Source organism: Thamnophis sirtalis, unplaced genomic scaffold (assembly GCF_051295495.1).
Source record: "Thamnophis sirtalis isolate CommonGarterSnake01/CBP01778 unplaced genomic scaffold, rThaSir2_p1.2 scaffold_15, whole genome shotgun sequence".
Classification (NCBI taxonomy): Eukaryota; Metazoa; Chordata; class Lepidosauria; order Squamata; family Natricidae; genus Thamnophis; species Thamnophis sirtalis.
Genome location: NW_028261395.1, coordinates 7,466,161 through 7,487,110, shown reverse-complemented (window position 1 = coordinate 7,487,110; position 20,950 = coordinate 7,466,161). Strand labels below are relative to the sequence as shown.

At 40.0% G+C, this 20,950-nt stretch overlaps 1 protein-coding gene across 1 annotated transcript in view; it reads left to right on the top strand.

Annotated features, from left to right (window-relative positions):
• Positions 1 to 20,950, top strand: part of PCDH15 (protocadherin related 15) — an 810,754-nt gene that overhangs the window by 334,986 nt on the left and 454,818 nt on the right. The window contains exon 5 of the mRNA XM_087701782.1: positions 19,042 to 19,160. Within this exon, the coding sequence (XP_087557908.1) occupies positions 19,070 to 19,160 (91 nt within the window). The 5' untranslated portion in view covers positions 19,042 to 19,069. The remainder of the gene's footprint in view (positions 1 to 19,041; positions 19,161 to 20,950) is intronic.

Here is a 20,950-nt window from a genome sequence, read left to right as displayed (position 1 = left end):
GGGTAAAATGAGGACCCAGATTGTTGGGGGCAATATGCTGACTCTCTGTAAACCGCTTAGAGAGGCCTGAAAGGCCTATGAAGCGGTATATAAGTCTACTGCTATCCTCACTTTGCTTCAAAAGACCTGGAACAGTTTCTTGCTCTTTCTTCATTATAGACTCACCTAACCCTCTGAATTAGCCCAAGATCATATTTTCCTATGTATAGATCCCTAATCTGGTGTTCCTCAGAAATAGAGCCGAGGTGGCGCAGGGGTTAGGGTGCAGTACTGCAGGCCACTTCAGCTGACTGTTATCTGCAGTTCAGCGGTTCTAATCTCACCGGCTCAAGGTTGACTCAGCCTTCCATCCTTCCGAGGTGGGTGAAATGAGGACCCAGACTGTGGGGGTGATATGCTGACTCTGTAAACCACTTAGAGAGGGCTGAAAGCCCTATGAAGCGGTATATAAGTCTAACTGCTATTGCTATTGCTATTCTTCACAACTCCCAGAATTTCTAATATTTATGTATTGTGGATCTTCAATGTACGACAAGGCACTGAGTTGGAAAGGCTTCCTAATCACATAAAGTGTATGCCACAATAAACTATATACAACAAATTAAGAATGTTGGTATATTTATTCTTTGTTTTGGGTTTTTTTTGCCAGAAAAAAATTACTTTGTTATCCCCAATCAATTAAGGAAAGAAGGTGGCAGCTATTTCTGTATTTGTTATATACATTGTTACCCTTCTAGTGTAATAATTTTGCAGCTGTTGAAAATAGTTTTTTTTGCCTCAAAAAGAGAACAAATGAATATTAACAATTCAGTTCTATCTATTTGAAGATTGAGATGTGTTTGCTCAGACGCAGATTGCACAGAATTCAGTGAGACTTACTCATAAACAAGATTCAAATTCAAGTAACTTTACTGTGGCCATTAACCAGCAGAATTGCTCATAGACAAAAAAGGACAAGATTGCAGCCTAAATAACCGAGTTATTTTTTTTTTTTTAAAAAAATCTCTTTTAATGTTACTTAATATTGGGTGAATGTGGCAGCTGTCTCATTTTAAAACCATTTCTGAATGTTTATTGATTGCTTAAAACGTACATCCTGGAGATGCTGCCATGCAAAATAGAATATAATTCCAGAATCATTCATCTTGCTGCTAACATCATTAAAACAAATGTTGTTTGTTCAAATTCATAATGAATATAATATTTTCAGTTTCATCTGGATCAGGGTAAAAACTACCAAATTCAGATTGTTTCATAATTATGATTAATCAGGACATTATGTTACTGCTTGAAGATAATTCACAGTGTTACTAAGTTAGCTTTATTGATCAATTTACACTCACTTTTAAGAGGCAAAGGAAATAGTTCCTTGTCTGTGCAAATGGCATTGTCAGGGTGGCTTAATCTGGATTGGAAGCTAAACCGGGCCATATGTCATGAGGAATTGCATGGGAGACCATCAGAAAACACCAGGAGAATATATATATATATATATATATATATATATATATATATATATATGTATGTATGTGTGTGTGTGTGTGTGTGTGTGTGTGTGTGTGTGTGTGTGTGTGTGTGTGTGTGTGTGTGTGTGTGTGTGTGTGTGTGTGTGTGTGTTCTATACTAGTCTCCCTTTATTTATTTATCAGCACAAATACAACAAATGTAACAAAAAGGCAACAGTAAAAATATTGGGTTTCTGTCTGGATGGTCTCTTGTGACGAGCCGAAAGACAGAGAATGGAAGTAGTGATGTTCCTCCCATATTTGGGCATACCGGGGGTTGTAAATCTAAATAGATACCTTTCACCCTGGCTTGGCTGATAAGGAGTTGAGCTCTGTGGTTGAGTGGTTAACATATCTGCCTAAGATGCAATACAGCACAGGTTCGATTCCCAGTAAGGGTATGGCTAGCTGATGAGAGCTAAATAGCTTGAAATAGATCTATAATAGTCTCCCTTTACCCCCAGAGTCAGGAATGACTAGCACATATGTGCGAGGGGAACCTTTACCTTTTAATTATGACTTGAATAGGATTGTATTTGTTTGTCTGTTTGTTTGTATCCCACCTTTATTATTTTTATAAATGAGTCAGGCAGCAATTGTATCCAACATACTTTCTGCCTATTGGTCTCCGAACGCACTTCAAGGTGCTGGTCATCACCTTTAAAGCCCTACATGGCCTAGGACCTGGATATCTGAGAGACCGCCTCCTGCCACATACCTCCCAACGGCCGATAAGATCTCACAGGCTGGGCCTCCTCCGGGTGCCGTCGACCGAACAATGCTGGCTGGCAGCCCCTCGGGGGAGGGCCTTCTCTGTAGCTGCTCCAGCCCTGTGGAACGATCTACCCATAGAGATCCGGACCCTTCCCACTCTCTCGGCCTTCCGAAAAGCTACTAAAACCTGGCTATTCCGGCAGGCCTGGGGCTGTTGACTTCATGAACGAGGTCCAGCCCCACCTAGACGGAATGTATGGTGTGTTGTTTTTAAATTTGTTTTTCTTTTCTATTTTTAACCTTTTATCCTTTATCTTGTTTTTGTAAGCCGCCCAGAGTCCTATGGGATTGGGCGGCATATAAATTTATTAAATTACTAATTATTAATTACTTCATCTTCCTGTTTTTCCCACAAAAGCCCTGTTAGGTCAGTTGGGCTGAGAGAGATGACTGGCCCAAAGCTGCCTTTCGCGGCTGAGGCAAGATGAGAATTCACGGTTTCCTGCATTTTAGCCTGGAGCCTTAACCACCAGACCAAACTGACTGCTATTCTTATCTGGGAGTAGCTAGTGCCATTTAAATCACCATAAACTGACTATTGGACAAAAATGTTATGTGTTAGCATTGATCTTCGAAGCCCATAGTCCCTAATGCTCAATTGATCAGCCTGCCTGATTTCTAGATCAAAACAGGGCCTTTCAATGTTGCTTCCCTACTAAAAAACCTTATTACCTGTTTTGTTGATTTATGAATGATGCTATACTTGGAAAAATGGCAAAGATGCATATTGTTTGTCAACCTTTCAATTGCTAATTTATAGTCAAGATATTTGACTCTATGTATGTATTTACAGCCAAGGTGGCGCAGTGGTTAGGGTGCAGTACTGCAGCCACTTCAGCTGACTGCTAGTTCTGCAGCTCGGCGGTTCAAATCTCACCGGCTCAGGGTTGACTCAGCCTTCCATCCTTCCGAGGTGGGTGAAATGAGGACCCAGATTATGGGGGCAATATGCCGACTCTGTAAACCGCTTAGAGAGGGCTGAAAGCCCTATGAAGCGGTATATAAGTCTAACTGCTATTGCTATTGCTATTATGTATATATCATGTTTTAGATTCTGTATATTTTGAGTACTTTTGTTAGCAGAAAAGCAGAGTATACATTTCATAACAATTACAAGTGGAAAAGTTGTATCTACTTTTTATTTTGTTAACTTCATCCATCTATGTTTTATCAGAAAAAAACATCTGATTTAAAAAATTAATATTAGTGAAAGATGATTTGTGAACTAGGAAGAAATTGGTACAATTTGGATTAAATTAAAATTCACACTTGTAGCTATACTTTCTTTCAAAGCTCAACCTTTTCTAGAGTTAACCATTAATAAATTATTATCAGGCAGTTCTGTGTTGCTCTACTATCTAAAATGTAAATTTACCTGCTATATCCAATTTTCCATATTTTGAATCTGTGAACAACTGCACATAAATAATAACTTTGCATGCAGATCTGCAAAAAGGTTTTGTGTTTAACTTGGTACCATGTAGAGGTCATGTCATCTTCTATTTACATAGGAATTCATTGAAGCATATGGTTTTACAGGAATGCCTATATTTTTTTCTGGTATTTCATCTGAAGATGTCAACTTGTCACAGTGCTATAGAAGAATGTTCTATGAGGATACCACCTTCTCTGAATAGTATTTCTTATTCATTTTTTCTCAATTTTCCACTTTCTTCTCTTGCAAAAAATATATCCTGCAGAATTGCAGGGAAGAGCAACAAAGATGGTTAGTGGGCTGGAGGCTGAAGCATAAGCAGGAATTGGGTATGTCTAGTCCAGGGGAGGAGTGAAATTTCTAGAAAAAAATGTCTAGTCTAGGGGTGACATGATAGCAATGTCACAATATTTGAGGGGCTGACACACAAAAAAGAGGGCTAACCTATTTTCCAAAGCAGCTGAAAGAACGACGGGAAATAATCAGGGCCGGTTCTGACAGGTTCTGGAGAACCAGTAGCAGAAATTTTGAGGAGTTCGGAGAACTGGCAAATACCACCTCTGGCTGCCCCCAAGTGGGGTGGGAATGGGGATTTTGCAGTATCCTTCCCCTGGAGTGGGGAGGGAATGAAGATTTTGCAGTATCCTTCCCCTATCATGCCCACCAAGCCATGCCCATAGAACTGGTAGTAAAAAAAATGAATTTCACTACTGAATATAATAGATGGATATTAATCAAGGAAAAAAACCATCTAAAACACAGGAAAAATTTCCTGACAGAACAATTAATCAGTAGAATGGCTTGTCTCTAGAACTTGTTGTAGCCCCAACACTAAAGTGACCCAATTTTTTGCACGGCCGCACACGTGGCAAGAAAACACCGCACAGCAGTTTGCAGTAATTTCTACTGTCATAGGCTCTGGAAGCTGGGGAGGTCCTTTGCACGCGGCTAAACTGGCCACCCGCAAAGGATCTCCCCAGACTTGTTTTGATGAGCGCGGGGAGACTGATGGTAGTTTGTGCCACCCGCGCCCGCTCAAACTATCGTCAGTCGCTCCGTGTTCAGCAAAGCAAGCCCGGGGAGGTCCTTTGTGGGCGGCCAGTCCTAGGCGCTTGCACCTGGCGCTGCAGCTGAAGTGAACCCCCAAAGCCCCCGCCGCCGCTAGAATAACTGCTGCTGCCTCCTCCTCCAACAGAACCACCACATTTGCTACCCGACGCTGCGACTGAGGTGAAGCCGCCAAGCTCCCGCCGGCGCCCCCACTTGTGGCAGCGGCGCCTCCCCCTCCACTCTGAGCACCTGATCTGGGCACCGTATTACCCCTGCCTCCTCCTCCTCCGCCGTGCTTTTGATGAGCCATGAGGCCGTGGGAGCCAGTAGGAAGGCGGCGGAGGGGGCAGGAGCAGGAAAAAAAAGGCCCCATGGCTTATCAATAGCACGGCGGAGGAAAAGGCGGCGGTGGCAGGGGTAACGCAGTGCCCAGCTCAGTTGCTCCGAGCGGCGGAGGGGGAGGCGGCGCCGCTGCTGCCAATGGGTCTGGGTGCCAGCAGGAGCTTTGGTGACTTCACCTCAGCCACAGCGCCGGGCGGCAAAATTTTTAATCAAGAACACACCGCCCCCCCCCCTTCCCGGTCAATGGTGTCCCGCTTTACCAATTTTAAAATCTGGTCACTTTACCCAACACTAATGGTTTCTAAGAAAAGATTGGACAGGAATTTGTATGAAATATTATAGGATCTCCTGCTTGAGTAAGGGGTTAGAATAGAAGATCTCCAAGGTCTCTTCTAAGTCTGTTATTCTGTTATTCCAAATTGATGGAATTACATCTTCAATCTGTTTCTGTCTCTGCCTCTCTGTTACACACACACACACACATATATGGGGAGGGAGAGATTTAGAAAGAGATTAGTGTTCTTGGGATTCTTGTAGGTAATATACAATATTCCACCTACAATTAAATGGCAAATACTAGGAAGTGGGGAGTTGGTATGATGACCTCTTGGGTATTTTCAGTCACTGAATGAGGAGTGGAGTTTGGAAGCTAATTTGTAGAAAGTTAATTCCACAAATTTTCAACAACTCTGACCAATGTTCATAAATTTGTCTACAATTCATTGAACTTAGATCAACTTACAGTAGTTGTCAACAGTGAAAGTCTTTCAAACCACACATCTTATAGGAAACATCTGGTGTGCTGAGCAATTGTGTAACTGTTTGCAATGTAAGCTATTGGTTTTAAAATATCCTAGAAAAAATGCTGTTATATATGCAAAGTATTAAAAGGTGTTAACTTATTTATCACAAGGGCACTTACAGATTTAAGAAGAAAGACTGTTAAGGACTCTACAGTTCTGAGATTGAATTAATTATGGAACAGAGCAAATAGACCAAGAATTTAGAATTATCCAACTAAACTAAAGTCAATTATCTTAAACATTACAAAACTCTAGTTTAATAGAACATGGAGCAGAAAGACACTTTTGGGATTAAAAAAAAAAGCTTCAGGGCTTTTTAGCAGTGGTTGATTGTTGTGGAGCAAGCTAAAGTTGTATTAAATTGTTTCCTCAAATGTTTATAATCATGTATTGTTATACAAGTATAAGTGAAACATTTTAGTCAGTAAAAATTAACAAGTCGTTTGAGAATTGTCTGTGTGTGTGTATATATATATATACGTACATACACACACACATACTGTATATGTATAATATATACAGTTTTGTAATACATACAGTTTTTTACATGCATACACACACACACACACACACACACACACACACACACACACACGTTGTCCCCAAAACTGGTCTCTTGCTTGGTGTCGAAGCTGATAATTCACCGGACACAAGGTGTGATACAGAATGATACTTTTATTTTGGTACCAAGATATAAGGACCCTGGTTTGAAAAGCCAACCACGGGCCAAGATTAGGATCTTACAGCAATTTTTATAGTCAAGAGATGGTTGCATTCAACCCTTTGTCCTTCCCCTAATAATACATGCATAACAGATAATATTGATTGGTTATTTGGATTCCGCTTGTAAAGCTTAAGCTTAAACCCTTACGCTTGTTATGTTAAATAGCTAAATGTCACGTCCCCTATTTTTCACCCCAGGTCATGGATATCTTGCAATGTCTGCCAGCTATGTGGTTTTTGGAGTTTTTTCTTCTAAGCGAGCTATTCTTGTTCCTAATATCCTTGCTAGTGGTTTTAAGGTGCTAATTTCTGTCTTGCTGTTAATACACAAACCTACTCCTTCCTACTGCAGAGCAGAATAAAAGAACAAATAGTTTTTTTTTTCTGAGGCAGTCCCCCCCCCCCCGTGACCCCCTCTCCTTCCTCAGTGAGAGAGACAGGAAAGGAGCAAAGCTGTTAATTTGCCAAGGCAAAGAAATGAAGACAAAATAAAATGTTTTATCAGAATTCATATTCCTCACTCTCACGTCCATTCCATCCACACCTGGGACCTAACAACAAATATGACCCTTCCTCCCTATCCCCAGTGCCTCATCTGTACATACTAATGACCCGATCCCTTGTGGGGTGGAGTAAGGACAACTGAATGGAACTGAGTATTTACTGGCCGGACACCCTTCCTGTCGCCAATGCAGAGTTTTGTTCAGCAGATATATTCTTATTGTGACCAGAGAGAGGTCACAGCCTCCTGATTGTGAGGCGAGAGCTCCACCTCTAGGCCATCACACTACTTTGAATGGGACATATACATGTATGTGTGATGTTATTGTGCCATTAGCCGAGGTGGCGCAGTGGTTAAATGCAGCACTGCAGGCTACTTCAGCTGACTGCAGTTCAGCAGTTCGGCTGTTCAAATCCCACCAGGCTCAAGGTTGACTCAGCCTTCCATCCTTCCGAGGTGGATAAAATGAGGACCCAGATTGTTGTTGGGGGCAATATGCTGACTCTGTAAACCGCTTAGAGAGGGCTGAAAGCCCTATGAAGCGGTATATAAGCCCAACTATTGCTATTGCTATTGCTATGTAAAATATGCTGGGCGCTGTTAGACATTTCACTTTTCATTTATTTTAGCCCAGCAGCAAGTTAGGTACTGAAACACTAATGATATTAAAATGTATCATGAAACAACCCCACAGCTTGTGGAAGAAGAATTCTTTCTCTGCTGCTTTTATACTTTTTAATAAAGAAAAAATAATATTTTACTCTTAAGTTAAAACTGAAAATTAAGGCTCTAATTAGGCCCACTTTCATTGGTTTTTTCCATGAAATATCCAGTGCTAGTAATGTAACAGATGTTAAATTTTAATGTTTTTTTTCTTTGAAAATTAAAATAGCAAGGTTATACAAAGAGATAGCATAAAAGCAATTGACCAGAAATTGAAAAGTCATGGTAAAAACCTTTAGAGCAACTAAGGATTTATTATCAAAGTCTGTAGCCATGGCATTATCTTTCATTGGCTTTATAGCTTTCTAGTTATGCACTGTGAGACTTAATGTGCAGGTGCCATTCTGTTTAAAATACCATCACAATCACCCCCAATTTACATGCATCTATAAATGACGTAGGGACATGATGACTTTAGTGGCTAAGACACTGAGCTTGTCAATCAGAAGGTTGGCAGTTCAGCGGTTCGAATCCCTATAAGGGAGTGAGCTCCCGTTACTTGTCCCAGCTTCTGCCAACCTAGCAGTTCGAAAGCACGTTAAAAATGCAAGTAGAAAAATAGGGACCACCTTGATGGGAAGGTAACAACACTCTGCGCACCTTCGGCGTTGAGTCATGCTGGTCACAGGACCATGGAGACGTCTTCAGATAGCGCTGGCTCTTCGGCTTCCAAATTGAGATGAGCGTAGCCCCCTAGAGTCTGGAATGACTAGCACATATGTGCAAGGGGAACCTTTAACTTTTATAAGTGCCATGCCAAGATACAGAAGAAGAAGAAGAGAAGAATGGCATAATTTTAAGTGTTACAGACTACTGGCGATAAGAGTTTTTTATAAGGGAGGGAAAACACCCAACAATCATGAAGATTTTGTAACACCTATAACACCTTAAAAAAAACACCTTTCATAGGGCATAAGTTCTTTTAGAAGATAAAAAATATGGATTGTCTTTAAGTTGCTTTCTAAACACCATCAGTATTCTCTCTCTTTTTTTCCCCTGTTTACTGTGACACAGTATCTGAACATTGCAGCATATTCATAATGATCCCTTAATGTAAAATGTTTACTGTGAAAATATGCAAATCAGCAATCAATGGAAGAATTTTCCATTGTAGTGTATCTACGGTAAAACCAATTCTTGATTCAAGGAGGTTTAAAGATGCTTCCATACATTGGGAAATCTTGGCTGGATATATTGGCCATCAGTTGTGTGAATGAAATGTGCTATACCAGGCAGAGAGATCCATTATAGTTTTATTTTTTTAATTTTTTTTAAAGCCATACAGCTCACTGCTGCTGTGAAAATTATTTTGCTGCAAAACAGCAAAAACGAAGTTGTCTGCAGGAAAAAATCTCTGCGCTATAACAGTGCGACTACTTCCATCTACCAAAATTATTTATCTGGGAATTTCTGACCACATTAAAGATATTTCAGAATAAGAGCCATCTTAGTCTTGGATAGCAAAAAAACGGAATACATTTTATAGCATCTTTCTCCGAGTAGCAATTTTTATTCTAAGTAGTTCATTTAATACCCCTTCTTCAGTGTAGCAATTCAGTGCAACTGATGAAGTGAACTGTGGCTCACAAAGGCTTATGCCATTTAGTAAAACTTGTTAGAAGTGGAGCCACCAGACACCTGATTTTTTATTTTTATTTTTTGGCTATATTAAAGCTTCTTTATAAACATCCTGTGTTAACTGGGTCACTGTCTACCTGCTCTGAATGGGCTTTAAATTTATTTTCTCTGCCTCTTCTTTCTCTCTTTGTTTCTCTGTCTTGGTTGGTGCCACTCACATATTTCAGGGACAAATAAGCTGCATTCTTATGTATTTCCTCAGCCAATAGTAAATTGGAATTGGAATTGGAATTGATTTTATTTGTAGGCCGCCCTTTTCCCTGAGGGGACTCAGGGCGGCTCACAGAAACCAGGGAGAGGGGAATACAATACAATACAGTACTAAGACGACAACACATAATAAAATAATACGCAACATGCATACAACATTCGGGCGGGGTAATGGTCCTTATCCCCAGGCCTGACGGGCGAGCCAGTTCTTCAAGGCTGTGCGGAAGGCCTGGACGGTGGTGAGGGTACGGATCTCTACGGGGAGTTCGTTCCAAAGGGTCGGGGCCGCTACTGAGAAGGCCCTCCTCCTTGTGGTTGCCAGCCGACATTGGCTGGCCGATGGGATGCGGAGGAGGCCCAACCTATGAGATCTTATAGGCCGTAGGGAGGTAATTGGCAGAAGGCGGTCTCTCAAGTATCCAGATCCACTGCCATGTAGGGCTTTATGGGTGGTCAATAGCACCTAGTAAAGGTGCTATTGACCAATAGCAATAGTAAAGTCTGTGTCCTTCTCTGAGTTGCCAGGATAAGAACATGTTTCTTTTAAATAAAAGTTGATGTAGTAGAACCAGTGGTGAGTTTCAAAAATTGTTTGAACCTACTCTGTGGGTGTGGCCTCCTTTGTGGGAGTGGCTTGCCACCCATGTGACCGGATGGGAGTGGCTTGCCGCCCATGTGACCGGATATGAAGATGCCGACGACACTTGTCAGAACCACCTTAAATTACCTCACACACAGCACTGGCAAGCATAAGAATAGGATGTAAACTTGTTTTTTAAAAGGCATCTTTGGTTTGCGTTAAAACAACTTCAACACACGCAATGTTCTGATTGCCCCACAAACGCAGTAGTCATCCTTACCTTTCACAGAGGCACTGAGTTTTATAAATAGGAGCATGATGGTGTATAATAGTGAATAGTGAATAATCATATCCAAGGACCAGTGGTGGGTTTCAAAATTTTTTGGAACCTCTTCTGTAGGTGTGGCCTGCTTTCCGGGTCCACTGGTGGAACCTCTTCTAACCGGTCCGGTAGATTTGACGAACCGGTTCTACCGAATAGGTGCGAACTGATAGGAACCCATCTCTGAGTAGAACTCTATGTTGACATTGGGCAAAATCCAAACGATATTTCTAATATTAAGGTGATATTACATCTGGAAGGAGCTTGTTTCCCTCCATATCAGCTCAGAATTTTTCTGGAAAATGGAAAAAACCCTAAAACAGGGATGGGTAACCTTTTTGTTATTGGGCGCCACAAATGCAAACGCATGCGCGCGATAATGCATGTGTGTGCTGGCACCTGTACGTGCATGCATGCACAACCCCCATGCCCCCCATGCACGCCGCACTGCCCACCTCCAAACTGAGCTTGGTATTTCCTCTGTGGGGCTGGGGGAGGCCATTTTTGCCATTTCCAGGGTCCAGGAAAGCATCCGAAGCCTGGGGAGGGTGAAAAACAGGCCCAATGAGCCTACCAGATGTTTGGGAAGCGCAAAAACGCCTTTCTCTGCCCCTCTGAAAAGCCAAAAATCAGGCCCTCCAGGGGAGGGCCTTCTCTGTAGCTGCTCTGGCCCTATGGAACGATCTTCCCGTGGAGATCCGGACCCTTACTACCCTTCCGGCCTTCCGCAAAGCAACCAAGACCTGGCTGTTCCGGCAGGCCTGGGGCTGTTGAATTTGTCCAGCCCCATCCTAAGTTGTGAATGTTGTGATCTTTTAATGTTGTTTTTTTAATTTTTGTATCCCCCTTCCCTTTTTATGTGTAAGCCGCCCTGAGTCTCTTGAGAGTGGGCGGCATACAAACCCAATAAATGATGATTGAATGATGAGCTGCCCAACACGCACATGTGCACTGGAGCTGACAGCTTGTGTGCCAGCAGATATGGCCCCAGTATACCACCTGTGACATGTGTGCCATAGGTTCACCATCAGAGCCCTATAGGATGCCAAGAAAACTATCCGGAAGGCAAATTTATGCATCTTGAGACCCTCTGACATTAATATTTTTTTGTAGAAGGCTTTCATGGATTTCCTTCTGGTATATTTTGAGTTATTTAAACAACCATGTGAGCCTAGCAGGTGGTGGAATAAGTAAATTAGCACATTAGCTTCCTCAGAAGTAGATGTGGATCTAATTTAACACGTGAAACTGAAGGATGCACTTTTGCATCCACAGGCTGCATTCCATAAATATTGGAAGTTAGCCACATTGAACATAAGAGAAATTTATTTCTGAGTAAGCATGTTTATGATTCGGGATGTTAACCTGCTACGGAATTCGCCTATCTCAGCTTTTAAAAAGACTGCAGGGATATTAGGCAGAAGGTGAACAATTATTCAGAGAAACTTCAAAAAGCAAAGTAAGTCTTGCTGGCCAAAAAGGAGAGAAATATAATCTCTCTCTCTCTCTCTCTGTGTGTGTGTGTGTGTGTGTGTCTGTCTGTCTGTCTGTCTGTCTGTCTGTCTGTCGATCTAGATCTAGATCTATATCTATATCATCTATATCTATATCTATATCTATATCATCTATATCTATATATCTATATCTATATCTATATCATCTATATCTATCTATCTATCTATCTATCTATCTATCTATCTATCTATCTATCTATCTATCTATCTATCTATATATATATATATATATATATATATATATATAAAAATTTCTAGCTGAAGTGAAGATTCAGCTAGCTGTAGCTTTCAGCTACATATCTGGATGTAATTTAAGATTCAATTAAAAGAAGTTTCGAGTTTCAAGTTTCGAGTTTCATTTTATTTATATGCCGCCCTATTCCCTGCGGGACTCAGGGCGGCTCACAAACCCAAGGAGGGGAAGGGAAAAACACAAAAACTACAAAAATACAGGGCATTTAAAAACAACCAACAGCCACACGATTCGAGAGGGGAAGGGAACTCATCGACCCCAGGCCTGCCGACACAGCCAGGTTTTAACGGCTTTTCGGAAGGCCTGGAGAGAGGTGAGGGTCCGAATCTCTGCGGGGAGTTCGTTCCAAAGGGCCGGAGCCGCGGCTGCATTCTGGACGAGCTGAAGTCTCCGAATGCTCTTCAAGGGCTGCCCCATGTAGAGCGCATTGCAGTAGTCCAGTCTTGAGGTCACGAGGGCATGAGAGAAGCAATGACAGTCCCTGTGTCAGAGGTGCTATTCAGCCAGTTCTGACAGGTTCTGGAGAACCAGTACGGACTGCATCTCCAGGACTGTTCTTTCAACTCAATTTTGATCTGCCTAAATCAGAGCGTCCAGGAAAAACTGCTAATGGCAAGCTAGCAAAACCAAGGAAGCAAGAACAACATGGTTTTCAGGAAGGTATCTAATCTTTTTTTAAAAAAAAATAAGAGCAATTTCTCACCCTCAGCTACAGTGAGTAATGAAAATGAAAACACTTAGAATATTTCTAAGCTGATTTTCTATTATGCTTCTTCTGAGACAAACATTCAAGTATCCTATTCGTTCCAGTCATACATAGCAATAGCAGTTAGACTTGTATACCGCTTCATAGGGCTTTCAGCCCTCTCTAAGCAGTTTATAGAGTCAGCATATTGCCCCCAACAACAATCCGGGTCCTCATTTTACCCACCTCGGAAGGATGGAAGGCTGAGTCAACCTTGAGCCGGTGAGATTTGAACAGCCGAACTGCAGTCAGCTGAAGTAGCCTGCAGTGCTGCATTTAACCCCTGTGCCACCTCGGCTCTAGTAGACCAGACTAAGAAACCAATGACATGTAGGGCAGGAACTACTTTGTTAGTGTTTGCAGCAATCCAACCAGCACACAAGTAAATAATTCAGCAGGATTCATTTATATGAGAAGCTTCTTTATATACAATGCCATGCAGCAGAAGCCAGAACAAGAACTCAGAATCCAGAAGTACAGAAGAATATTCACAGAAGCAATATAATACAGAGGCAATATTGCAACGCAAAGCAACACTTATATCTAAATCAGTCAAGCTAAGCCACACCCAGGCTCTGAGCTGCCAAACTGTTCCCATTGGCTGAACTGTTATCATGTCTATTCCAATTCATGAACCCTTATATACTGACACACTTCAATGGTAACAGCTATAGAAACCGAACCCTGTACATCTGAATGTCTTTCCCTCTCTTTTTCTTCAAGGAGCTAGGAAGGAACTCAGCTAAGACATTCACACAACTTAGGTTCTTGGCTCAGGACCTAGTAGCAGTTCTTTCTCCTGTCCTTCAAGGTGATCCTCTCTTCAGTCTAAAGTTCCTCATCTTCTACAATCTCTTACAGCTAATAGTTGTTTGCTATTATTAGTAAAAGAACAAACTCATTTTCTGTTGCTGCATTGGTTCCTGAAATTCAATCATCTCTCCAACTTTTAGGATTTAATAATTATTAAAAATGAAGCTATTAAAGCAGGTCTTTGAATGATAAATGCTCCCATTTCCTTATTTATTGTATTATTTGCAGGTAATGATTTTAATTGCTTTTCTGGATTGTTTATTCAGAATGCATAATAGTATAGTGAATATTAAGATTTCTATATTTACTTATTCAATTTTTATGACTTACTGAATGGGTTTACAACCATTAGAATTATATTTGTCATCTATTGCTAATATTTGAACTGCAGCTGAAAGGAGGGAGGGGGAGGGAAGGGAAGAAGAAAGGAAGGAAGGAAGGAAGGAAGGAAGGAAGGAAGGAAGGAAGGAAGGAAGGGAAAATACTTTGAAGCTGTTTTTTTCCTATACACAGGAATGATACATTCTAATTTCCAACTTAGTACCAGGACAAATGAAAAATTAGCCAAAGAAGAGGTGTAAAATTACCATACAAATATGTTTAATGAGTTATCTTTTGTAAATATTTGCAAAAGTTCTCAAGTGATTCACACACTATTTGAGGGGGGGGGCTTGTGGGGGCATTGTTTTCCTACTCTTTAGAACTTTCTGAATTATCCAGTGTAGTGGATTTCTTTTGTATGTTATATACAAAAATGCAAACAACAAATACTATTCTATAGCATATCTTAATTTAATAAACCCACAAAATGGATATTTTTTTGACAACCTTGTCTGGATCTTATCAATGAATGGCATATAATTTGCTTATGTCCTGTCATATCTGTTAGTAAAGGATATCATATGTGGGTATTTTTTGCTCTTTGCTTCCCTAAAATAAATCAAGCCTAGAATGAAGTTAGTACAATGCCCACAGGAAATTAATATGACCCCTGATCTTCTTTATGCACTTCTTTTTATCATATAAATATATATAATATGATTACTCTATGCATATCTTTGCTTTGTTTCCATTGAATGCATTGCTTAGTGACAATCAAATGTTTCTATAAAGGTTTTTGTTATTTCTTGATAAAATCTTCATACAGTCATATCCCTGAAAACCATGTATTTCATTACTACTGATCTCATTAATTTAGAACTAAACTTCATTCCCATCACTGAAGATTTGTGTTTCTTTTTAACTGTAATTCCTAATATATAGAACTTTCGTTCACAAAAATGCCACAAGGCATTTTTACTGGCAGTAGATAAACAAGCACATAATCCACTAAAAATATTTTTTAAAGATTTGTTAAATAATATTCAAAGGCTTCTCACCTTTTATTTCTAAAAGATTATTTTAAGCAAATGTAGATACATTCTGTATTCTTGCATAAAAGATGGGCTAAATGGTAGATAGGCAATAGACGTGGGGTGCAGAGGACAAATTAAGAATATATGTATGTGGGAAGCAGTCTCAAAACGTCTTGAAAAATTAAATGAAATGAAGGATGCTATGGAGACAAGGAGAATCAGAAATTAGAAGGAAAACAAGATGTAACCCTGTGAGACCTTTGGGGTCTTGTGGCAGATTAATATGTGTTTGGTGCTTTTGCAGTCTGCCAATTTCCTATTTTCCAACTCTAATTAAAAGCATCCTGAAAAAAGACAGGAAATGCAGTGGATCGAATGGTCACCAAGGGACTGAATGGGAGAATTATTATACTTGTGTTATATAGTTTACACTTGTCTAAAATCAATTTTGTCATCCTTCATTCTTTACATAATAATTAGAATAGAATAGAATACAATACAATACAATAGAATACAATAGAATACAATAGAATACAATATAATTCTTTATTGGCCCAAGTGTGATTGAACACACAAGGAATTTGTCTTTGGTGCATATGCTCTCAGTGCAGTGGTGGGTTTCAAAAATTGTTTGAACCTACTCTGTGGGTGTGGCCTCCTTTCAGGGAGTGGCTTGCCACCCATGTAACCGGATGGGAGTGGCTTGACGCACATGTGACCAGATATGAAGATTCCGATGACACTTGTCAGAACCACCTTAAATGACCTCACACACAGCACTGGCATGCATAAGAATAGGATGTAAACTTGTTTTTTAAAAGGCATCTTTGGTTTGCGTTAAAACAACTTCAACACACGCAATGTTCTGATTGCACCACAAACGCAGTCGTCATCCTTACCTTTCACAGAGGCACTGAGTTTAATAAATATGTAGAAATAGTGTAGAATAATCATATCCAAGGACCAGTGGTGGGTTTCAAAAAATTGTGGAACCTCTTCTGTAGGTGTGGCCTGCTTTCCGGGTCCACTGGTGGAACCTCTTCTAAACGGTTCGGTAGATTTGATGAACCGGTTCTACCGAATAGGTGCGAACAGGTAGGAACCCACCTCTGTCTCAGTGTACATAAAAAGACAAGATACATTTGTCAAGAATCATAAGATACAACACTTAATGATAGTCATAGGGTACAAATAAGCAACCAGAAAACAATATTAACATAAATACAAGCAACAAGTTACAGTCATGCAGTCATAAGTGGGAGGAGATGGGTGATAGGTACGATGAGAAGACTAATAGTCATAGTAATGCAGCATTAGTGAATAGTTTGACAGTGTTGAGGGAATTATTTGTTTAGCAGAGTGATGGCGTTCAGGTAAAAACTGTCCTTGTGTCTAGTTGTCCTGGTGTGCAGTGCTCTATAATGTCGATTTGAGGGTAGGGGTTGAAACAGTTTTTGTCCAGGATGTGAGGGGTCTGTAAATATTTTCACGGCCCTCTTTTTGACTCGTGCAGTATACAGGTCCTCAATGGAAGGCAGGTTGGTAGAGATTGTTTTTTTCTGCAGTTTTGATTATCCTCAGAAGTCTGTGTCTGTCTTGTTGGGTTGCAGAACCCAACCAGACAGCTGTAGAGGTGCAGATGACAGACTCAATGATTCCTCTGTAGAACTGTATCAGCATCTCCTTGGGCAGTTTGAGCTTCTTGAGTTGGCGTAGAAAGAACATTCTTTGTTATGCTTTTTCTGATGACGTTTTTGATGTTAGGTGTCCATTTTAGGTCTTGAGGTATAATAGATAGAAATTTGAAGGTTGGAATAAGAGTTGGAAGGAAACTTTGAGGTCTTCTACTCCAATCCCCTGTTCATGTAGGAAACCCTTTACCATTTCAGACAAATCTACTTTATCCATTTACGTTGTTCTTTGTGCTACATCCATGTTTTAAAATAATTCTACCTGCACTTCAAATATATCAATATTTATTTCCTAAATGTTCCCAAATATTTAGTTAATTTAGTTAATTGATATTTAGTTAATTGAAACAACTGGTGCTGGATTCCCCCCCCCCCCCACCGGTCTACCAGGGAAGAAAAAGGGTTGAAATATCAGGGGTATTCAGTCATGCTCTCTCATCAACTCCCAAGACAGCTCTGATAGAAAAGAGGGAAAAAAAGACTTCTGGGAGAGAAAGGGTAGCAGTGATTGAAATGATTTTAGTCTGAAAGTAGAATAGTTTTGATGTTAGCAATTGTTAAACAATAAGAAAGAAAATAGAAAGAAACAGTAAGGAACAATAGAAAGAAAATAGACTCAAAAAAGAAGCTGGGCTCACAAAACTAAGATATAGTCCCACAATTATGGAACAACAGAAAAAAATATATTAAATTACATGGTTAATCCTGTACTGTTCTACTGTATTGCTATAAAAACTACACTGTGATTATTGTAATATAACCCTTGATTCCTTCCCTTTATTATTTAGTTTTCTTGTTTATGTTGCTTTATCTGGGAATGTTTAATGTTAGAAAAACTTAGGTAAGTATTTGTGATAAAGTAACTATGATTTTAAAATTGGGCAATGCTATTTTAAGATGGAGATGGGAATATTGTAACCATCAAAATGTTGCCTAGGTTCCATCATTTCTATGTGGCATAGCCAGGTTATTAATTTACATGTAGTCCTTAACTAATGACCACATTAACCCCAAAATTTCTGTTGCTAAGTGAGGCATTTGTTAAGTGAATTTTAATCCACCTTTCTTGCAAGAGTTGTTAAGTGAATCACTGCATGTGTTAGATTAGTAACATGGTTGTTAAGTGAATCTGGCTTCCCCATTGATTTTGCTTGTGAGAAGGTTGCAAAAAGTGATCACATGACCCCAGGACACTGCAACCATCCTAAATATGTACCAGTTACCAAACTCCTGAATTTTGATCACATGACCACGGGGATGCCATAGCTGTTGCAAGTGTGAAAAAATGGTCATAAGTCACTTCTTTGGTGATCATGTCACTTTGAACAGTCACTAAATGAACTGTTTTAAATCGAGGAGTACCTGTATATCCAAAAGCAGCTTGTAACAACAGTCTGCTTGAGTGGGACTAATGTATTATGCATTGCAATTTTGATACTGTACGCTTTCAGGGTTCAAAATTTGCCGCATGCATTAGCTCAATAATTTCCCAAGTCTAATTTTCACAACGCTGTTGATATATCTGAAATTGCAGTGGTCAAATCAGTGCCCTCCTGTATCATTTTAGTAACACAAATGGAAACCCTCTCAGTCAATATGGTTGAGGGGCTAATGGTAAAAGCTGGCATTGTGATTGTGTCCTCTAATGGACAACGAGAGGACAAGTTCAAACCACTCATTTTTTCCATAAGTAGACACACTAAAAAACGGGGTGGGGGGGGGAGAACTGAATGGTTTTGGCTTGTTAAAAGCATTACAAGAAATGAAGGGACAAGTTACAAAGGAGGGAATATCTTTCCCCAAAATGTGGATAATTGGGGAGTTTTCCATCGCAGAGTTTTAACCTATGGGTAATTCAGAACAAGGATAATTTAAGGCTATGTTAATGGATTGAGGTTTTTTTAAATGCTGTTTTTTCCCCCCATAGCCTTGTTTTCTCAAACTGCAAAAACAGGTCATTTTGGAATCATTTCCTGGATGAAAAAGTGCTCTTGTTAATTTAGGCACAGTTTTATTATTAATAATAATAATATATTAATCATAAACCCTCTCTTTTTTTCTAGCTTTCTCTTGATTGAAGCGTGACATAAAATGCTACAGCAGCCTGGCTTTTCAAAATGGTTAGCGATAAGCATTGCAGTTTCCGTTGCCTTCATAGATTGCTTGGCCCAGAATGATGATGGTAAGTGTTTGCTTGTATTTTTTTTCCCCTGTTACTACATAGTTTTATATAAAGTCCCAAGAGGGAAAACAAAAGAAAGAAAGAAAGAAAGAAAGAAAGAAAGAAAGAAAGAAAGAAAGAAAGAAAGAAAGAAAGAAAGAAATGATTGGAACAAGCATAATAAATACATTGCAAGTTTCTTTTCCATATCCTAAGAGGATTTCAATTTATGTTTGCTATGCAAATTGCTCTGTGAGAACATTCTAAACCTCCAATGGCCATAGACCCAATAAAAAGAATATTGGTTCTTTACCACAGTGGTCCCTAACCTTTCCGGTTTTGTGGACTGGTGTGTGTGTGGGTAGGAGGAAATGGTTCCGTGCAAACATTTGCACGGGAAGCGGGCACTTGCACAAGAGCATGAAACTCCATTTGTGTGAGTGGCGGGCGCGCCCGCCACTCAGACAAATGGAGTTTCATGCATGCGCACGAGTGCCCCCTGCTTGTGCAAATTGAGGAGTGCAAGTGTGTGTATCTGCTGCTTGTGTGGTCCAGTTCTGAATGGGCCGTGTCCTGGGGGTTGAGTACCCCTGCTTCACAGTGCATAAGTCCATAGCTTTTATCTGGAATGTAATAGGGATAATCTGTTATTGTCTGTTTCTTTGTCTTTATTTTTGCCACTGTTGACAGAATTGTCAATTAAGATTCCATGTGATGGCATTTGGTGAACATCGGGAGGCATTGATTTTCTGTACAATTGGGATTTATTTACAAGCCAATACAATTGTTCTAAAATATCTAAAAAGAGTTAGAGGAAATAGTACAGCATACTGCTCAAACCTTACATGCTACTTAGCTGTGGTCAAGGAAATAAAATCAGATTGATCCCGTAATAACCAGATTAAACAAGTAAGGATTTCCAAGATATTTACTAAAAATAGAGATGATAATTCCCGTTGAGCACCTGTGTAGAGGGGGGCAATTCAGAATAACATGTTCCAACATTTTAACTATTCCTCCACTGCATGGACACAGTCTCTGTGCAAAGGGAATCTTTTGGTATCTCCTTGTAACCCCTTTTGGAAGGACTGAATCTAGCTAAACAAGGTAAAGCCCTTTTGAATTTAGGTATTTTTAGGCAGCTATGATATCTAGGTGGTTGTTGAAGATGTGCAGAATGGTTGAAGAAGGTGTTTCTCGGTAGAGTGGAAAAATCCGATTGCAACTCCAAGTCAGTGGTTCTGCTGTTTGGAATGACCTAGTTCACATTCCTGCCCATCACACCATAAAGTTGCATTTAAGCATATACTGCCTGACCCCAGGAAGACTGAAAGCTGTTGATAATAATTAAAAGGAATCAAGTTGGCTGGAAAAAGGGGAAATGGGAAAAGATTAAAATATGGAAGTTTTGATTTTAAGTAGCCCCGCTGTGTAACAAAGAAACATGTTCCAGATGCTTGGAAAAAAAATGTTTTCTCAAAAACTTGGATTGAAATCTTTCCAAAGGAAGCAATAATCTTTGAACACATACCCCCACCTTGTCATCACCCAAGTATTATTTCGAATATTCCTATTGCTAAGAATAATGATTTTCCAAATGGCAGTCAGCTTCTTCAAAACCACACAGCATGAAACAATACATGTTGCCTTGATTGTCTAACCTCTATGAAATGTGAACAGAATGAATTTGGTCTAGAACAGTGGTTCCCAAACTTGGCAACTTTAAGACTTGTGGACTTCAACTCCCAGAATTAAAGTTGGCAACTTTAAGACTTGTGGACTTCAACTCCCAGAATTAAACTTGGCAACTT